Raw genomic sequence first — 22,101 nt, forward strand, 5'->3', positions numbered from 1 at the left:
ATACTCACCTCCCAGCCTGCGTCTGTGTCCCCGGCGCGATTGTCTCTCCGGCGGTGCGGCAAGCTGCTTGAGAATTCTCTCACTGTCATCTCCCCGCTTGGCTTTGAATTCCCCAACTGTCAGCGCTGTGTAGGTAAGCGAATGGCTGTGATTGGTTTATCGAGAGCTGGCTGTGATTGCCTGGCGCTCAATCCAATCACAGCGCTTACTTACACAGCACTGACAACAGGGGAATTGAAAGCCGAGCAGGGAGAGGACAGCGGAGAGAATTCTCAAGCAGCTTGCCGCACTGCCAGGGACACAGACGCCGGCTGGGAGGTAAGTATTGCATTTTTTCTTTACCTAGTATATACTCGAGTCAATACGTTTTACCAGTTTTTTGTCGTAAAACTTATTGACTCGGCTAATACTCGAGTATATACGGTAATTAAAATGTAACATTGTCAAATACAGCGCCAATGTACAGATTTACGTATTTTCAAAAACCCACCGCCCACAACAGGTAGAAACAGGATATGGGTTAAGTCGTAGAAGTTGAGCGAATTTGGAACTGATGCTCCCAAAGGAATGTTGAGCCTGGAATTCCTGAATTCTGGAAGTTGACTGGTGGTCCATTTGAACCAGAGGAGGGTTGGTGGACGGAAGAAGTGGAGTTGAGGGGGGTGTGGATGAGGGGCAAGTGCGGAAAACACAGGGGTGTAGGGGGAAAGAAGAGAGGGGGAGGAAGGGCGGCACAGGGGTATTTTTAAATTATTTTTATGGCGTTTACCCTGTGTGACAAACAACAAAGTGTTTTCATTATCTGGGTCATTACAAACGCATTATTACCTATTATATGTTGCTTTTTTTAAAATTTTCTTAGCTATTTTATCCATTTTATAAAGTTTTTTGTGGGGGAAAAAATGTGCATTTTCTTGAGGCTTTGGTTAAATTAAAAGGGGTCTAATAGGCTAAGTTACAGGGCAGACATGGAGGCCTTTGTCCGGCCTCTGGCTGCCATGGGAACCCATTGGTACCGTGCAATCAAACTGCGGGGCACCGCTGAGTGACAGAAGCATCTCCCTGTCATCTGCTTACATGCTGCAGTTGCAATTATAGTGGCATGTCAGGGGTTAAACTGTGATTTCTCCACATCTGGCGGTTAGGGCATGAATCTGGCTGTCAGTAGGCAGCTGTGCCACAGCCCTAAAGAGATGTTTGTGCAAATTAAAAGCCCATTAGTGAGGTCAGTAAAAAGGTGTACTGTCAATAAGGGGTTAATTTATACTTAATGCATCATTTTTAATTTGATGTGCTAACGGGAGGTCATGCTCACGCATTGTAAAATTTGTGCAGGTTTTCGGCAGCGGAAAATCTGCATAAAAATCTGCAGTAAATTAGGTTTTACACCATTTTGAAGTGGATTCACAATAACATTACCTAGTTATTCTACAGCTACAGATCTGCTTCAAAAAGCACAAAGAATGGGGTTTATTTTGCACCTGCACAAAAATCTGCAGCGCAAAATCTGCTATGGACTCTGGTGTGGATCCGCACCAATATCAGCTAGTGTAAACATACCTTATACATTCCTAGATATACTGTTAAGAATGAACCCTGTAATATACAACCACCTACAGTATACTAAATAGTGTAGGTAATTGTAATACAAGGGGTTAACGTGGGGTTTCACAGTACTTTCGGCTTCTCTCTCCGCAGGGGAAGGGAGGCTGTTACAGCGCTGAAAGGCTGGGAAAGTTTGTTACTACAACAAACTTTCCATACCAACACTGCGTCTAGTTTCACATGGGCGATCATGATTTTGCCATGAGAAAATCGTTGCAAAAGCACATCTTTGTTCATCGCGATTTTAGAGCGTCAGCAATGCTTTGTGTTTTTTTTAGAATATCGCGTCACTGCCACCCACGATTAAGGCCTCTGTCACACAGACGACAGCGATGTCGCTGCTACAAAATCGCTGCGATATCGCTCCTATGTAAACACGATTTTGTAGCGTCAGTAATGCTTTTTTCTTGGGAAGAATGTAGCATTCCATCGCTGCTACTCGCAATTTTTTTGCGCAGTTTTATAGCAAAAAAGTTAATAGGACATTGCTTGTGTGGAAGAACCCATAGGAAAGCATGGGCTTCACATACATGCACTGTGTAGCAATCTCGCATTGCTACAAAATTGTGCAATTTTGTAGCCTGCGTAAAAACAATCAAAATCGCACGATTTTTTAATGAAAAAACGCAATGGGACTTTCTGATGTTAAAAATCGCATCGCAACACGCGATGCAATAATAAGAAGCCACCATAGGGAAATATGGGAGATTTTTTTAAAAATCGCACATCACAGAAAGATAGGACGTGCTGGAATTTTTTTTTTCTCTAATGTGAAGGAAACCATTGAAAATGGTTGCTTTCATAATTCTGCATTTTCACTAACTCTCGCATCGCACGATTGTATCTCCAGTGTGAAGGCGCCCTATGGCTGCAAGAAAATCATGCAAGATTTGTTCATTGTGAGAGGCACAAATCTCGCGCGAATATGAACTCTATTTTTTTTGAATGGGTCATACACATGAACGATTTGTTCCTGCACTGCGCTTGAAAACAATGGCAGTAACTCTGCGCTCCTGTCAGCCGCGTTGGAGGATGGCTTCTTCCCCAAAGTGATGCATGGCGGTTTTGAAACAAACGCCTCGCATCTGCAGGGAAAGTGCATGTTGGCAAGCGTGAAATCGTGCCGTGATTCACAGCCCAATATCAGGTTCGCCCATGTGAAGTCAGCCTCAGGCCTTATTCACACGATTGTATATACACCGCTATTTAGCCGCTTCAAAAAAAGCCCCAAAATCGTGACCATCTGAAGCATTGGATTCTGATGCATTCTGAATTCTAGGGTGCGTAAAAATCGCGCCGGGGGAAAAAAAAGCATAAATGGGTGACCGGTGACCGCTTTTGGCTGCTCATTTTATACACCACATCAAAAGATAGGTCTTGCCCTATCTTTTGCCGCGAAACGCAGGAAGCTCCCATTGACTTGGAGCAGAAAAAAAAAATAGGGGGGAGGAAGTTTAGTTGCGTCCAGTGCTGGAAAAAGAAGACAGCTCTATTAAAGCATTAGTAGTCATTCCGAGGATTTCTGCCGATCGATGGATTCCACATTGCAGCGTATTTTTTTGCCATCATGCAGCAGCCACCCGTGTGAATTTTACGGCGTGTACAGGCGACCGTAAGAACGCATACGGTCATGTGGAAGAGCCATAGGAGTAGCAGTCATGTCGTCTTTGGGACCTGAACCAATCAGATCTCAATTATAGCACCTGAATCACATACTGTGAATCTAACTTCCCAAACATCTGACATAAATTACTAATTGCCCCTTCGTGGGATTAATTATTGCAGATGATGATATTAGAACATAACTTCATTAACTGCAGCGGAAAAACGATCAGAAATTTGTAGGAAACTCAGTGGTTGCTATGTTAAATATACATACACATAAAAAAATATACATACATGCATAGACAGACAGAGGCGTAACTTAAAGCTTCTGGGCCCCCAACTATAAAGCTTTATTCATAGTACTGGGTTCCCTATATGGAGAAGAGAGGCCTTATGGGCCCCCTAAGGCTCCTGGGCTCGGGTGCAACCGCATCCCCTGCATCCTCTATAGTTACGCCCTTGTAGACAGACATATACAGACAGCAAGCACATGGACATCCCAGAAAGGGTCCCACGAGATTAAGAAGTTTCTAATGCTACATTTCCCTTGCAGTCATTGTTGGGTGGGTTTCAGGAGCCGGACCCTCGACTCATCGCACTCACTGTATGAGACCAGAAAACAGTTGGCTTGCAGAGAGGGATCATCTGACCCTCCGCACAACACCAATAAAGGACTATAAGAGGTGTTTGGTGGTGAGATCTCTATGAACTTAGAAAGTTCTAGACTTTACTAAGAATTAAACTTTAGAAGCATATTAACCCCCCCCCCCCCCCCCCCCCCCCAAAAAAAAGAAGGTCTTAAGCTTCTATACAGCACGGAAAGTCCTTTTTCTCCTACTTCTAATGATATTTTACCATTACTATATGTGGGTAATCTTTGTGTATGAAGCTGAAACTTGAAAAAAAAAGTTCTGAAAATTCAAAAGATAAGACAAACTGACTTTTCCAATAATGCGGAGAGGCACATGTCCTGAGAGTGACTAATCTGCAGCTGTACATAGTAATTACACCCCTGGCTGCACCTCTCTGCGCACGTGGCGGAGTAGCCCGCAGGTGACCATTATGCCATCTCTCAGCGGTTAGATCTTATCGAGAGACTACAAAACTAGACTTTTCCCAGCTGTGAAGCATGATTATAACCATAAGAACACTTGTGTCAGGAACAGTGGTTGATTTAGGTGCAAAAGAAACAAGCAAACAAATGAAAAGCAGAAAATATCTGCAGAAAAAAACATAAATATTAAACATTTAGGGCTTCCCATTCTCCCAGCTGTCAGTACTGAGCAGCACTTGAGAACGGTGAATGCACTTTATATGTATGCATGTATATTGAAAAGTGCTTTCCACTCAGCAACAGCCAGATCTCATGAATTAGGAGTGTCAGTAAAATGACAGGGAGCTGCAGTGCTGAATGTATGTCATCAATTCATCAGAACCACCAACATGCCTGGTTCTTCATGGAATGCTGCTGCCCTCTAGTGGCCATTGTGGAGAATGTGCGTGGGAAACGGATTTCTCAGAATTTAAGTGAAGCAGAGCAGCTTGAAGCTCCGGGGCTATAATGTAAAATCCGTAAAAGGACCCGTATATACTATTTATCATACTGGTTTCTTCGTATGTGGCTGATGAGTCTTGGGGACTTTCAGGCTGCAGTGCCTGCATGTAACAAAAAACAGAGCACTTCCAACAAATAAACTAAATGCGCATGTACATATAAGGGCAGGCGCACATGAGCATGTTCTATCTGCATCTATCTGCATATTATGTCCAATTGTTTTCTTAGGCTGGGTTCACACAGAGTGGAGATTTTGCAGAATGTCCGCAGGGGGACCGCACGGAAATTCCGTGAGATTTCCGCACAGGAAAGGCAGCTTCAAAATCCTGCTCCATTCGGCGTGGGTTTGAAGCGGCCTGTCCATCTGTATTTCGCTGTGGGAATCTCTCGCCATAGAGAGAAGAGAGCCCGCAGCGGAAATGGCGATACAATTGACATGCCACAGCTTTGAATTCCGTGTGGCATGTCAATTTCAGCGTGGCTTAGCCACAGCGGACCATCCGCAATGTGTGGACAAGATTTTTGCAAATCTTATCCACTTTGCTGCTTAGTCTTCGGCTTAAGATTGCAGGCAGAATTTTGCCCCATGTGAACCCAGCCTTAGGGCACGTAATAAACGTTGTACATGCACAATTACATTGTGGATGTGTGGCGTTTACACGCAACGTCACTAAGCGACAGAGCAGGAAATAAAGAAAAAAGGCAGCATAAAATGGACAACAAGCGTAAAGTGAATGATTATCATTCAATTGTTGGCGTGCGTTTAGAGTGAACGATCATCGCTGGTTTGAGTGGTTTTTCTGAACAATAACGGTTTCGCCTAAAAGCACCAAATGGATCCAAGGCAGACAGGATGCCGGGCTATACGGTCAAATTATAGGGCTTGGGACAGAAAGGTGGATGGAGTGTATGACAAATGTGGAGGCGCCGTTACTGGAATTGTCGCAGCCGTGGTTTACGTACACCTGCACATTTAATTTGTTGGAGGTGCCGATTTTGTTTTATGTTGCATTTTCCTTTGCTGAGGCTCCTCTAACCCCCCCAGTGATCAGCTTATACTGCCAGGAGAAGCCACGTCTGCCTACAGGTGCCCTATTGGGGCACTGCAGCCGTGTCTGCTGCTTACCACAGCCAGGTTCACTGCAAACTGTCCCTGCTCTAGCACATTGAGTAAAGCAAGAAAACCCATCTTTCATGTTGCATGCATATGATGTGTATTGCACTTCTGCAGCACTGAATGAGTTAACTGTCTGGTATGTGAGAATGTCTGGGAAATGCATCTTGTTGTTTGTCATGTGATTGTGCTTTATGTATGTATGGGTCTTCTCTTCTGGACTCGGCAGCAGGTGGAGTGAGTGGAGCTGCCAAAGCCCCAACGGACACCTTCAGTCCGTGGGGGTATGAATGGGAGAAAGAGAGAGGTAACCTCCGCTTTCCCAGGGCCCGTTACACTCAGGAGATACCAGCGGGTTTCTACCACTGAGGTTCCAGAGGAAAGAAGAAAGAGAGTGGCCTTCCAGTGCAGAGTGAAGTGTGTGTTTGCCGTGAATGCTGACCAGTAGGGAGCTGGAGAAGAGAAGTTGTGCTGGACTAGGAGCCATACCGATAACGGAGACTGTAGACTACCTGCTGTACCCGCGATTTTCCTCCCTGTTGCACCACTTTGTGAAGTTTGTATTGAGTATCCTGCTGGCGTGGATTATTTCTTAGTGGACTGTAAATAAGTTTATTCAAGTAAAGTGGCACTGCCAACCAGTACCGGCGTTGCTAATTCAAACTACTCCGTGAGTGTGGACCAGTTCTTTCATCGCCCAGATTCACCGCGGAGGAAGAAACGGTGACGTCACCAGTGACAACCTAAAGCCCAGGTAAATAGCACAGTGGGTTCCATGTTTGTAGGCCGCTCCTCAGCTACTTGGACAGGTCCCATGCTACCCTCAGGGTGGGAGACGGTAGAGCCCCGTGACAAGGCCCAAACTTTACCCCGCTGTCTTCTAGGCAGAGGGCCCACTCCTCTGACACTGCACATGCTTCTGTTTCATTCCTCTTCATGGGATAGTGAGTGCTGTACTGTGTGGTGCTACATGTGATGTACTGCTCTTTATCTGTACCTGCACCTTTGGACACCAGGTAAGGGCGGCTCCATTTTACTTTTTAGATGTAAATGTACAGGACTGTGAAGAAGCTGCTGTTCCCTACCTGGTAAGTGATTTACAGCCTCCAGCAGCACTGACTTTTCTAAGGACTTGCTTCACCCTCTTGTTCTTCTTTAATCGTCATTTCTTCTTACTTTGGAATGCCATTTGGGGGGCTACGAAACTAATTAGTAGTTTGCCATAGAGTTGTGGTTCCAAGTAGCAAAAGTTTCACACTACAATAATTGTCCCATAACAAATTAATATTGTAACTTATGGGACCACATTACTGGGGCATATTCTAGGTGTCAGGCTTGGCATCCCTATGTCCCATTGATAACATGGCATAGAACTGTGCCCCTTATGTGTAACCTTGGTCACCTATGTCTGCTGGCTCCAGAGTGAGTTGAAAGGGGAGGAGGCCTTAGGAACAATGGGGATCAGAGTGTGCTGACAGTGAGAGCAGAATCAAGGCCCTTTTACACGCAATAATTATTGAGCGATAATCGTTAAATGTACGGTAACTGCGGGCATTGGGCACTTTTCATTGAACAATGGATTTTAGTTCACTTAAAATCCATCGTTCAGCCACTGAAAGACTGAGCTAATACATTCCATTTGAATGCATTTCTCTCATCTTTCCATAGACTGCAGGATGTCCTCCCTGCAGCATTTTGACATTAGCTGAGAGGAGAACAATGTAATCTGCCAGCAGCTGTTTGCACAGCTAGCAGTGTGATTAAACACATGCTGGGCTCTGCTAATAGCTCCTGTAGGTCCTTTTACATGCAAATAAAGCTGATAAAGTGTTAATGGCCATTAACGCTTTATGCAAATACATCTCTAAATCTTTCAATCATTTGAAGGATTATCTTTGTGTGTAAAAGGTCCTGTAGGCTCAGTTTACACCAAACGATATATTGTTTGAATGAGCGAACAATGTCATAGTTCGCTCTGGCACCCGTTTGTATGGCAGATACATTGATTGACTAAATGATCGGTATTCAAACCAAACGATTCGTGAATGAGCCAATGATAATTTTTATGCCTGCATAAAATGAATGAAAAGCGAACGACTTCTCCTTCGTTATTTGATCGTTGGCTGCATTTACACTGAATGATTATGGTTCATTTTCGCTCCTTTGAACACTAATTGTTCAGTGTAAAAGAGCCTTATCACAAGTGGCGCGATCACATTATCATCGCTCCACCGACATCTTGGGAGAAGCATTGAGCCTAGTGATCCCGTGCAACGTCCAGCAGCTGGTAGGCACTTTTACTAAAAGGGGTTGCAGGTTGGCATCCCGGTTCTCCAAAACAGCTTCAATCATAACAACTAGATTGGCAGAACTGGTCAGATCCCACCCCAGCCTGATGTGGACCCTCCGGGGGAAATGTAGCTGTACTTGCCAGTCATTCTAGTGATTGGCCAACCATGAAATATATATACATACTGGGTCCACAGAGGTTGTCCCGAATGTGCGGCAACCCTCTAAGACCTCCTTGTGCCCTAACAGGGTAGATGGGAAGCGGCTGTCAATGTGAAAACCTCTCCGTCTCCCTTCTTCTATTCTTTACACTGTATATCGTGTATATCAAATTAAGTGACAAGCATGAACTGTCATCTTTTGTTCGCCGCGCACGCTCTTCAAGACGTCTTGTCTATTTAAGATGCCATTTCAAAAGATTTAAAGTATTGCTTCTTTGTTTCCGTATGTATTTTAGATTTCTCAAGTCGAATGGAAGGGTCTGAAATGTGCCATTTTCTTGCTTAAGGCAGAGATTTTTCCTTGACGCTCATTGTGTGAAACGGCAGACGAGTGATGATGATTTAATGTGAGAAATGTCACTGGTGTTGATCACACAGCGGCCGGCCGGCCCATGCATATTCATATATGGGGGCAGTACAGGATAGCATCAGGAGGGATCCTGACTCCCACCTACAGCTGTTCACTCACATTGCCTTGCTGGGGATGCAAAGTGACAACGGCTCCCAGGACTTTTGTACTCAGATCTTGGCTTTTGTCACATTCCCATTCCCCGTCCCAGAATGAAATTCTCTAAGTGGATTTTTAAAATTAGGGGCAATAACAAACTGAAGTGTTATACATTGGTTCCCTACACAGATGACCGGAATACTGGGTGACAACCTGCCAACCATTAAAGGCCACCATTACTGTGTCCATAAGGATGGCCACCCGGCTTTTCACAAAATCTGCATGGTTATGAACAGTTAGCTTAATCAGTATCAGTCTTCATTGCAGTTCTGGCATTTTATTCATCAGCTAAAAGGCTTAGGATTAACAGTGCACGTCTTCCATCCTGATAGGAGAACTTGATACACCTCTAAGGCCTCATTTACACGGGCTGAAACCCCATTGTTTTGAATTGGGCTATTCAGACATGCATATTAATATGCGTGCAAAAAAAATTCAGCATGCCCTGAGTTGATCCGTATTACAGACTGGAATAGCCCATTAACGCCTTTAGTGGCACGCCCGGAAAATCTCTGTGGCTTGCTGCACTGACCACGCAGTTAAACCCTGGAAGATTTCCATGGACAGCTCTAGTGCTGAAATGTCAGAGCACTGAGTTAGCATCTGAAATCTTCCAGGGTTTTTACGCCATACTCAGGGCAGCAAGCCCCAGAGATTTCCCTGCCATAATACCAACTGTCAAAGTTGTACTGTACTTTCAGATACTTGTAAGATTAAATTGCATTGTTGACTCATTTAAAAAAACCTGCCCTGTGAGGCATGACATGGTAATAATAAACCTGCCACTAAAGGGGTTAAAAAGTCAATGGGATCATGTAAATACGCATAAAATAAATGGAGCCTTATTGCATCTTTTTTGAACGTGTGAAAAATGAATATGCAATGAATATGCACGAAAAAAACCGCAATAAGCAGGGAATACACAGTTTCAGCCCGTGAAAACGCTGCATGTTTCACAGCCCGAACCTGCATATGCCTGTGTGAATAGGCCCTTAATAACAAGGTGAATATTAAAGAGATGTCCTGCGTCCTGCAAATAAACGTTATTTTTTTGCATAAGTATAATAGTACCATTTCTACAATTTTCTAATATACAGAATTAATTCCTCATGGTTGTCAAGATCTCTGCTTGCTGTCATTAACTGGAACCTCCATTGCTTACTTCCAGTAACTTACAGGACTTTAAAAAAGATCTGCTGGCAACGTATGAGGCTGTATTCACACAGGCGAGCACGATATCTATTTGTGAAACTCAGACCGATATCGCGCTTGTAAACATGCGATTCTGGATGCGAGCACAAGGTGTTTCTGCTTTAAAAAACACATAACACATCGCCTCGTGTCTATATATAAGATCGCAAGTGCTTCTAAAACAGTTCAATGGAAAAAATCAATCATCGCTGGAAGTGGAAAAAATTATAATAATTCGCTCATGTGAATAAACAGATCGAAATAAATGTGTTATTAACCAGGGCAAGTTTCATCCATATCACTATCGGACAGAACTCGCATGTGAAACTTGTCCATGTGAATGTACCCTTAGGGCATATGCGTACAACACTGCGAGTTTCCCTCAGCATTGTACGCATTACAGCCCATATGCTCTGCCGGCAAAGATTGTGATTGGCACTACGTACGCCTGGGAATCTGGCGTCACGAACATGCACAGTGGGACTTTTTTTTTCCTTCAAACTCTCCGTTCTGAACAGCATGAGGATGCATATGGAAACACTGCCCCTTTGCAATGCCTGCATATGGACAGCATATTATACATAACCCATTCAAGGGCTGCGTTTGACACGTGGAGAAATGGAGCATATGATTTATTTCTACTGTATCAATACGCAGGTGTACCTGGGAGAATGAAGGTCCATAGACCTTCATTGCCTCCATTCACCACATGTTGCATGCGTAATACACGGTGACAATACGCCCGTGTGAATGAGCTCTTAGTGTCAGACATCACATGACACTTTCAGAGGTCTTGTAAATCAGGGGTCCCCAACTCCAGTCCTCAGGGACTACCAACAGGTCATGTTTTCACGATCTCCTATAGTATTAACACCTGTGGTAATGTCTGAGGCACCGACAATAATTACATCACCTGTGCAACACTGAGGAAATCCTGAAAGCATGACCTGTTGGCGGTCCCTGAGGACTGGAGTTGGGGAACACTCTTGTAAAGCCCAGGCCTCAATAGGTCGGAGCAGTACACAGAGGACATACACAAGATTGGACAGGTGGTTTGAATGTCATGGCTGATTAGTACTTGTTTGTAAGTCTCTGTTTACATCTGCATTGTGGCTTCCACTACGAACAGAAGCCAGACATATCATGGATACCAACAGTGCCAGCAGACCTCACTGACCTGCAATCCGTTCCATTGTGCGATTGGTCATTTGACAAGAAGAATATTGATAAATGCAGTGTTATTCTTATCAAACCTGATAGAATTTGCAATAGATCCCAAGTTCTGTGGAGAAGGTTCCCATTAAGATTTCTAACAAATGCAACCTGTGACTCGTGAGATGAAGACGTTGTGGTATTTTTCGGGAACTTACCCGTTCTTACTTCTGTTCCAAATTCTTGTACACATTTTTATTGTGTCCCAGCAGTTTTAAAATGACCCCTCTGTATCTTACCTCATTGAAGAAAACTTTGGAAGTCTGACCCGTGACTGCCTTCAATGGTTTTATCAAACTTTTCCAAGTTCTTCCAAAGAAATGGTGGTAGGTGTTATCAAAGAGTGAAAGTCGGAGCTGATAATGTGCCTCTGAAGTTCCATCTGAAATCCCCTATTAAAGTGAAAGAAAAACTAATTAAGTCCAGTTATATACTCTTAAAGGGGTTGTCTCGCGAAAGCAAGTGGGGTTAGGCACTTCTGTATGGCCATATTAGTGCACTTTGTAATATACATCGTGCATTAAATATGAGCCATACAGAAGTTATTCACTTACCTGCTCCGTTGCTAGCGTCCTCGTCTCCATGGTTCCGTCTAATTTCGGGGTCTTCTCGCTTCTTTAGACGCGCTTGCGCAGATCCGTCTTCTCCCTTCGGCTCCGCTCGGCAGCATCGGCGATTTGGCTCCGCCCCCTTGTACGCATCATCGCGTAGCTCCGCCCCGTCACGTGCCGATTCCAGCCAATCAGGAGGCTGGAACCGGCACACATCATGGGGCGGAGCTACGCGATGATGCGTACAAGGGGGCGGAGCCAAATCGCCGATGCTGCCGAGCGGAGCCGAAGGGAGAAGACGGATCTGCGCAAGCGCGTCTAAAGAAGCGAGAAGACCCCGAAATTAGACGGAACCATGGAGACGAGGACGCTAGCAACGGAGCAGGTAAGTGAATAACTTCTGTATGGCTCATATTTAATGCACGATGTATATTACAAAGTGCATTAATATGGCCATACAGAAGTGTATAACCCCACTTGCTGCCGCGAGACAACCCCTTTAATGCAATGCAAGGAACGGCTAAGATCTGGAAGAGCAAAGACATCAACATTACAACAAAGATCCGAATAATCAACGCAATCAGTTTCCCAATAACTATATATGCGCAAGCTGGACACTCAAGAAAGTAGACAGAAGAATGGTGGTGGCCTTTGAGCTGTGGTGCTGGCGGCGTATGCAGCGCATATGGACAGAGATGTGCACAAATAAGGCGATCCTAGACCGTGTCAGACCAAAAGTATCACTAGAAAGCAAAATCACCAAATAACACCTTTCATACTTTGGTCATGTCATACCAGCCTATTCTCTAGAATCATTAATGCTCGGCACGGTCCGTGGGTCCAGAAGAAGAGGACGCCAAAGAACACGCTGGCAAGACACAATCAAGGTTGACATCAACACGACTGTGGAAAATCTGAAGGAGGCGGCTAAAGATAGGGCAGCATGGCGTATGCTGATCCACAGGGTGACAGAAAGTTGGCAACAACTGAACGGATAAATCATCATCATATACTCTCTACTAGAAATCATGACCTGAAGTAATACGACTGTAAAAGACAACCATTATTGGTAGTGAGTTATGACCAAGTTACTAAAGATGCCCATATACATTAACATAGTATGTTTGGCTGAAAAAAGACATATGTCCATCCAGTTCAGCCTATTAACTCCCAATGTTTATCCAGAGGAAGCCAAAAAAAGCCAATTTTCCTCATTTAACCCCTTAACGACGGCCCCATCGGGAAACTACGTCCTCAGAAAGTGGGCTTTAATCCTAGAGGACGTAGTTTTATGCATCCTCTTTGGATTGATGCCCACTGGCCTGAGGACGTGACAGCTCCATGCTGTCGGTGCCCGCAGGTAGCCGACAGCATGGAGCTGTCATCCCAGGATGCAGGCAGTCCCCCCCGGTATTGTGATCGGCGCTATCCAATCGATAGCGCCGATCGCAAAAAAGTAAACAAAACTGTGTAAAAAAGTAGTAATTCAGCTGCTCTGATGGATCGGATCCATAAGGGCAGCTGAAAATACTCACGCGGCTTGTCGGCAGTGTCCCCCGGAGATCTGCTCCTCCCGGACCCACCGGCGGCCTTCTGCGCATGCGCGCCAGGCGAGGACGTCACGCGCGGAAGCCCGGGTGTCCCCGGCAAATTTAAAATCTCCTGGCTCCCGGCTCGTGAAGGTGGCCGGGAACCAGGAGGTGTTACCGGGGACCGCTGTGAGCAGTCCCCGGGCACGCGATCGCCGCTATCCATTGGATAGCGGCGATCGCGAAAAAGTTGAAAAAGTAAAAGAAAAGTGAAGTTTCACCTCCCCTCATGGATCGGATCCATCAGGGGAGGTGAAAATACTCACCCCCGGTCCTCTGCGATGTCCCGGGACACGAAAACCCCGTCTGCGCATGCGCGCCCGATGATTGACATCGGGCGCGTGCACAGAGGGGCTCGAGCCCTGGGAAATTCAAAATTCCTCTGTTCCTGGCTGCCATGTGTAGCCAAGAGCAGAGGGATGTCACAAGGGACATGATCACTGTCATCCAATGGATGACAGTGATCATGTAAAGTAAAATAAAAAGTGCAAAAAGTAAAAATAAAAAAAGGGGTAAAAAGTAAAAAAAAAAGTTTAAAAAAGTTTTAAAAAGTTAAAAAAAGCTTGCGTTTCATCTCCCCCCCACGGATCATATCCGTGAGGGAGGATGAAATGATGTACTTAAGGCCCGCGGATTTATCCGCGGACCTTACCCCAGCTTCTGCGCACGCGCCCGTTGCCAATATGGCAGGCGCATGCGCAAAAGCCGTGGTAATTTAAAATCTCCCTGCTCCTGGCTACAAAACTCAGCCGAGAGCCTGGATATTTCACGGGGGGCCGCGGTGAGCGGTTCCTGATCACGTGTTCGCCGTTATCCAATGAATAATGGCGATCACGTAAAAGTTAAAAAAAGGTGAAGGTTCATCTCCCCTCACGGATGCGATCGGTGAGAGGAGATGAAACTTTTTACCGGAGGTCTCCGTATTTGCACCTCGACGCAATCTTCTTCCGTGAACTTTCCCGTATTCTGCGCATGCGACCGCCGGCAAAACACTGGACACATGCACAGGAGTCGGGGAGCCCAGGAAATGTAAAATCTCCTTGCTCCCAGCGACCAATGGTCGCCGAGAGCCTGGAGCAGTGACGGGTGGCCTCATTGAGCGGTCCCCGCTCACGTGAAAAAAAGGTAGCGATCTACCTTTGGCCGGTCTCGCATGACCGGATAGGAATTACGGATTCCGCATGCGTCTGATCAGCGGTAATACCCAGATCAATCGCATTGGATTACACAATTCCGCTCACATTAGTGGGCCGGAATAACGTAATCCACTCGCAGAAAAGAGAGCGCAGCAGGTTCTATTTTACCGCGGATATCGGCAACATAGAGCCCATTGTGCTCCATGGTCGTGGATATACCCGCTGCCCATACGCAACTACCTTGTATACGGGCTGCGGGTACCTGCGTCATCGCTAAGCGACGGTGCGGAAAATACAAACAACAACAAAAAAAAAAAGTGTACTGCGAATGACCGCCTGTGTGAATAGGCAGTTATGCGCAGTACATTACGCGGCCGTACGCAGGGTCACAGCCGGGCTCACAGCTGGGATCCGCTGCGGGACTCCGCAAGCGGATTCCACCTACGGCTGCGTGAGCCCGGCGTTATTCAGACCGCTACCTGTAATACGTACTGTAATTTACAAGAAGCCACGGAAACGCTCGCCTTCCTGCAATTCCAGGAGCAGCTTGTTGAGCGCCTTCTGTGTGAGACTGCCGCACCTCCGCAAGCTTACGAAGCCTCACAGAGCACCACTTTTTACACCCCATACCCGCCACTGAGGTCAAGAAATACCCCCAAAAAGCATGAGAGGAGGGGGGATACCGGTTTTATTGCCCCATGTACCCATCCCAACCAGCCTCCGTAATTACCCCTGTCTTTGGAAATACTACACAGTTCACATTATTACTTTTATCTAAGATTTGGGGAAGGCCGAAAAGGGCGCGGAGGGGGGTGATATTTTTAGGGAGTCTATTTTTATTCCGTACAAATGAGCAATGGGGCCTGGAATTTATTCAGTTGTGCCCTGCAATCCAACGGGTGTTCCCTCCATTACAGGCCTTGCCATGTTTCCTGTAAGTAGATTAGGGCCACAATGTGTATGTTTTTGAACACGGGACAAACGGGGGTATCCATTTTGGGGTGAACATCTTCATTCCTATGTACACTGTACAAAAAAAACAATTTTTAAATTGACAAAATTGCCAAAAAAAATGAAAATCGTAATTTTTTCCTTCTGCTTTGCTTAAATTTATTCAAATACTGTGGGGTCAAAATATGCAATACACCCCTAGATGAATTCGTTAAGGGGTCTAGTTTTTAAAATGGGGTCATTTGTGGGGGTTCTTTATAGTTTTGGACGCTCAATGGCTCTATAAGTGGGCAATGGGGCCTGGAATTTATTCCGTTGTACCCTAAAATCCAACGGGTGCTCCTTCCATTATAGGCCTAGCCATGTGTCCTTTAAGTAGATTAGGGCCACAAGGGGTATGGTTCTGAACACGGGACAAACAGGGGTATCAATTTTGGGGTGAAAGTCTTCATTCCTATGTGTGCTGTACAAAAACCCCTGTTTTTAAATTGATACAACTGCCAAAAAATGAAAATTGTAATTTTTTTCCTACTGTTTTGCTTACATTTATTCAAAAATTGTAGTGTAAAAATACACAGTACACCCCTAGATAAATTCGTTAGGGGGTCTAGTTTTCAAAATGGGATCATTTGTGGGGGTTCTCTGTCGTTTTGGCCGCTCAAGGGCTCTACAAGTGGGCAATGGGGCCTAAATCACCTTCATGCTAAATTTCTGTTCTGAAAGCCACCGACTACTCCTTTCCTTTTGGGCCCCGTTGTGCATCCAGACAAAAGATTTGGGCCACAATGGGTATGTCTCTGAACACGGGACAAACAGGGGGATCCATTTTGGGGTGCAAGTCTTCATTCATGTGTGTGCTGTACCAAAAAAAAAAAGTTTTTAAAATGACAGAATTGCCAAAAAAACGAAAATCACAATTTTTTCCTTTTGCTTTGCTTCAATTCATTCAAAAACTGTGGGGTCAAAATGGGCAGTACACCCCTAGATAAATTCGTTAAGGGGTCTAGTTTTCAAAATGGGGTCACTTGTGGGGGTTCTCTTTGGTTTTGGCCACTCAAGAGCTCTACAAAAGTGCTATGGGGCCTAAAACGCCTTCAAGCAAAATTTATGTTCTGAAAGACACCGACTGCTCCTTTCATTTTGGGTCCCGTTGTGCATCCAGACATAAGATTAGGGCCACAATGGGTATGTTTCTGAACACGGGAGAAACGGGGGTATCCATTTTGGGGTGTAAATCCTCATTTTTATGGGTTCTATAAGAAAAAAATATATCTTTAAAATGACATATTTGCAAAAATATGAAATTTTATTTTTTCTCCCCTAAATTGAACTAATTCCTGAAAAAAACTGGTGGGGTCAAAATACTCATGACACCCCTCAGTAAATACATTAAGGGGTGTAGTTTTTAAAATGGGGTCATTTGTGGGGGTATCTATTATTCTGACACTTATGAGCCTTTGCAAACTTGGCTTGGTGCAGGAAAACAAAGTGCTCCTCAAAATGCTGAAAAGTAATGTTAAATTTGTATGTCCTCTAAATGGTTAAAAAAAAACACAAGTTTTTCAAGTGTGCATTCAGAATAAAGTAAACAGATGGAAATACATATCTTATCAAAAATTTGTACAGTATGTTTGAACATATTTGAGATATATCGGTTGAAAATGTGAAAAAAATGACAATTTTTTCAAAATGTTTCCAATTTTGGCGCTTTTAATAAATATACACAAATTATATCTGTCTCTTTTTACAACCAAAATGAAGTACAACATGTAGCGAAAAAACCATGTCAGAATCACTTGGATATGTAAAGCCTTTACGGAGTTATGCTACGTTGAACGACACGTCAGATTTCCAAAATTTGGCTCCGTCACTAAGGCGTAAACAGGCTTCGTCACTAAGAGGTTAAGGTGGAAAAAAAAAAGTCCTTCCCGACTCCAAATCTGGCAATCGGAATAATCCCTGGATCACCGAGCCTTCTGCACACGCCATGTTTTATTTTGTATGACAAGGACTCATTATGAATGTATAAGTTTTTGGATACAGGAATGATCTTCACGAAGCAGGTTATACTCCATTTTGTAAATGAAATAATTTAATAAATACTATTGAAACAAAAAAACGACCTTCCTGTAGTAATCCGAGAGTAGAACATGTAATATTATTACGCTCAAGAAAGGCGTCCAGGGCCTGTGGTACTCATTGCGTTCCCCATCACCACGTCCTCCAGCAGAGAGTTCCATAGTCTCACTCCTCTTACATTACACTAAAGTTAATGAAAATGGACGATTTCAACAAAAACGATTGGCTGGAATTTAACAATGAGCAATCCATTTAGCCGACTGATGACAGACTCCTCATCTGGAAAGATGTCGGCCACATCCTAAATATTCATCCGATAGTCGGAAAAAAGATCTTTCGTGTAGGAACATGTATGGTCAGTTAGAACAAGTGTGACGGCCATTATGGACCGACGCGAATGGCTGACTGTGTAATGAATGTTCAAGAAACGACAGTTCATTCAGTGGTTGTTCGGTTGGTAACCTTCTATCTTCGCTACTTGAACATAAAACATAAAATGTGTGGAAAAATGGTTGTGAATGTTTTAAGAATGGATTATTTTATTGGCAAGGACTTCAGTGTACCAACTTCCATCTGAGTGTACCCCTTGAGCTGTTCACCGTCCACGGCTTGGTCTTCCACATTTTGGGGATATGGCAACAGTCAAACTGGTAAGCACTTTATATGGACATCACTGAGCAATGCTTGACTCTCCGTAGCGCTGCTGTTGGCTGAAGCACAACAGCTCCCCTAGACTTAACAGAGGAACTTTGCTCTTGCCTGACAGGTCACTCAATGTATGAAACTCAAATGTTATGATTTTACGGCGTTGGTGAGGATGTAACAGATCTAATGACACCAAAATCATCCACCAAAGGTCATGCAAAGGGGTCAAAATCCGGTGCAAGAAAAAGCCTGCAGGCTCTTTTATGTTAGATGTGTATGGCGAGCTTAATACGATAAAACTGCACAGACTGAAGACCATTCCTCGGGATAAGGACGGGCTTACACGGACGTGTGGTAAGCCGCGGCGTATAACATGCAGCATTTTACTGCACTGTGGAACAGCAAACTGCCGCATCGTTTGCCTGTGCATGACAGCGTATCTCGCACACGCTCTCATGCACTGGCTTCCTGGTTTTTGTTTTTGATTGTTTTTTTACCTTTCCTTGTATTGTCTCTTAGCAACCCTGTGTAAAAACGCAGCACATACACAGTACAGCATTTTTGTGCGCACCCACAGAGAACACTAGGGCTCCATCACTGGTAATAAGCGGTAAAATAGAACATGCTGCGTTCTTTTTTAGGCGTGTGTTATACGCAATGAATATATGCAAGTGTGAGTGGGACAGCGAAAATCAATGTATTTGAATTGCCGCTATGCACAGCGTATTATATGCAATTACATCACGCACATAATGCACAATTCAAATACGCTCATGTAAGCCCGGGGTAAGGTATTAATAGTTGATCAGCTGGGGTCCACTGCTCAGGACCCCGGCCAATCAGCTGATCGGGTGCCCACCGTCAGCGCCACAACACACAGGGGTACTTGGGGAGCTACAAAAACAATGTAGTGCTTGTTCACACTTCAATAAGTGCTGCGCTGAAGTGCCTGACTGTTTCCGACTGGTGGTCCGAAACAGAAGGCCAAATGTTCCCTTTTCGACGATGAAAAGCGAAGATAGGAAGACCCCTTCGAAGTGTATTTACACCCTTTGTCACATGCTTACAAAACACACACTGTTGTCACCAGTTAAACACTAGTGTTTGTATGAAGGAACAGCAATGCAGAAAAAGGATTTTTGCAACAATCTATATTCTTTCCATGGAGGAAATCATTCCTGCATAGATGTAAGAAGTAAATATGTAGCAGTCATCCAGGTCTGCATACACTAAACAGTTAGGCCCAATGCCCATAGGTGGATTTGAATTGCAGAATTCGAGCAGGGCACCCGCACGGATGATCCACAGTTCAAGCCGCCCATAGGGAAACATGGGCGTCCGTACCTAAAGTAAAGCATGAGGATTTGATTTGTGGATCTTTGGATGTGGAAATCAAATCACAGCCCGCTCCATTTCAGTGCGGTTGGCGAACGGACGGCTTTCATTTTCACGGGAAAGAAGGAGTATGATAAAAAAAAAAAAGTACTGCGCATGTGCAGTGGACAGCACCTCCGCACACATCAGCAGTACAGAAAAAAAGAAGACCCGGACGGGTAGGCAGGGTCCTCTGCCGTGGGCAGGGTCAGATTCCGCTGTGGGCTCCCGCATGCGGTTCCAACCCGCCTGTGAACATGCGGCCTTACTCTGTGTGTAATCAAGAGTTAGGCAGCTTTCTAATATACCTTATGCTTAGATAGCTCGGCATTTTCAAGATCTCTGCTTTCTGCTAGTAAATACAAATATTGTTTACATGTAGATGGTGACTATCCGACATAGGTATACAGCTCACTTAAGGGATTTTCCCATGATGTGTTTGTAGGTGGTCTCAAGAACAGAATGGTTTTAGAGAGGTTAACAATGGCAGACTGTGTATGTACAGTCTGCTATCCCAATGTGAATGGGCCTTAATTTCGTCCATTCTTTAGCTCAGTGGGGGTTCCCAGCACTTCTTTCATTGATCACGGATGCTGATTAAAACCTATTCTATGACCCCATTAAGGGTAATGGAGCTCTCCTTTTTAATGGACGCTGCAAATGTGAGAGCAGCATATTACCGTTACAGGTTGCTCAGTCTCTGAATGTAAATACGGTGGTTTCCATTAACGGACAACAAATATGAATCTTATAGGGGTTTCCCAGGACATTTATATACATGACCTATCCTCTTAGTGGGTGCCAGGTATAGCTCAGTTAGTAGTGCCTGTGGCCAGTATTAGGCTGGTTTCACACCAAGAAAATCGTGCGAGATTTATACATTGTGAGATGCACAGAATGCGCACGAATATGAACCCCAATCTTTTAAATGGGGTCACATACATCAATGATTTTTTTTCCTGCATTGTGGGGGAAAAAACGTGGCATGTCCTATCTTTGGTTGTTCCCTCAAGACACATCGCCCATTGTTTTCAATAGGGCTGGAAAGCACATCACACACAAGTTGATGCACACGCAAATGTGATATGAGGTTTCCCAGTGAACACTTGCTGATCCTTCGGCACTACTTTACCTGATGTAATGGGAGACATGAAAAAAAAAAACTACTTGATTAGCGGGTAAATCGCACGTTGATGAGCGTAATATTGGTCCAAGTTTCATGGCCCGATAACACGTTTGCCTATGTGTAGGAAGCCTTACAAATTCTGACCATATGACTTGAAGAGTCCCTTTGATTATCTGCTTGGCGGGGGTGCAAGGAGTTGGACTCTCACCAATCCAGTATTGATGGCCTATACTAAGGTAAAGTCATTAATATCAATGTCTTGGAAATCCCCTATTGGCTATATTCACACACAGTGGTGTGAAGATTTGTCAGAGTTATTAGCAATGTTTTGTTACAAAAAAGTCCATAGCGAATGATTGCAAAAGTCTATGGCACTTTTGTTTGTTTTTTTCAAAAGAGCAGCATGTCTTGAGTACGCCATTTTCTCCCCATAGGCTTTGCTCTACGCCTTTAAAAATAGCTGAAAAAAAACATGTACAAATGCTACATAATAAAAAAACACCACCAAGAAAAAAAAAAAGCTTTGGAACTCCTATTAATACGCTTTTAAAACGGCTGAAAAAAATCTATAAGCTAGAATATGAAGTGTAGAGAATTAATGCAAGATCTCTTCTAAGTAATTCCTTCTCCTCTGTGTTTAAAACTGTAAGAGAACACAAGGTTCCAACTAGGCCGCTTCCCCCAGGAGCGTCTCCGAGGCCCATTCTGATGAAATTATTTTCATTCCACGACAGAATCATTATTTTGAGGAGAGCGAGACAGGAGGAGGAGATCGCTTTTAATGAGAATAAAAAAATTTTTTTTCTGGACTTTTCAAGAGGAAAAAGTTAAAACAAAAATCTGTTATGTTACCATTAAAAAAGATACCATGCTTGTACTTAAAATATGCTAATATTTCTTAGGAGAAGCAGAAGGACGAGAGAAGAAGGAAACATTTTTGTTACAATATGACTTACAATCTAAAAACTCAAACACATTCACCAACTTTCTTAATGGGATTTTGTCATTCCAGAAAAAAAAAAATTAAATAACAGCTGGGCATCGGATAAAACAAAAGCAGAGTGTATACTCACTTGTCTGCAGTCCCCCAGGGCCAATCATAGGCAGCAGCATCATGGTCTGAACTCCTGGCATCAACGATCACATCCCAAGTGACATGATGCCAGGAGTTCGGGATGGTAATATTGCAGACTCGGAATAGCTGCAGCGGGCACCTGAATTCCAGTGGACATCCACACCTGGTGCCATGGGAGCCGCTCAACTGTGTCCAGGGGAGCCAAAGAGAGGGGAGTACACACTCTTCTTTTATTCAATGTCCATCAATTAAATGTTGTGTTTTGTAATGGCATG

At 44.3% G+C, this 22,101-nt stretch overlaps 1 protein-coding gene across 3 annotated transcripts in view; it reads right to left on the bottom strand.

Moving 5' to 3' along the window:
• NPHP4 (nephrocystin 4) overlaps nt 1-22,101 on the bottom strand; it is a 288,934-nt gene that overhangs the window by 226,695 nt on the left and 40,138 nt on the right. For all 3 annotated transcript variants that reach the window (XM_066607298.1, XM_066607299.1, XM_066607300.1), the window contains one exon: nt 11,540-11,692. In XM_066607298.1, the coding sequence (XP_066463395.1) occupies nt 11,540-11,692 (153 nt within the window). The remainder of the gene's footprint in view (nt 1-11,539; nt 11,693-22,101) is intronic.

The sequence above is a fragment of the Eleutherodactylus coqui genome, chromosome 6 (assembly GCF_035609145.1).
Source record: "Eleutherodactylus coqui strain aEleCoq1 chromosome 6, aEleCoq1.hap1, whole genome shotgun sequence".
NCBI lineage: Eukaryota > Metazoa > Chordata > Amphibia > Anura > Eleutherodactylidae > Eleutherodactylus > Eleutherodactylus coqui.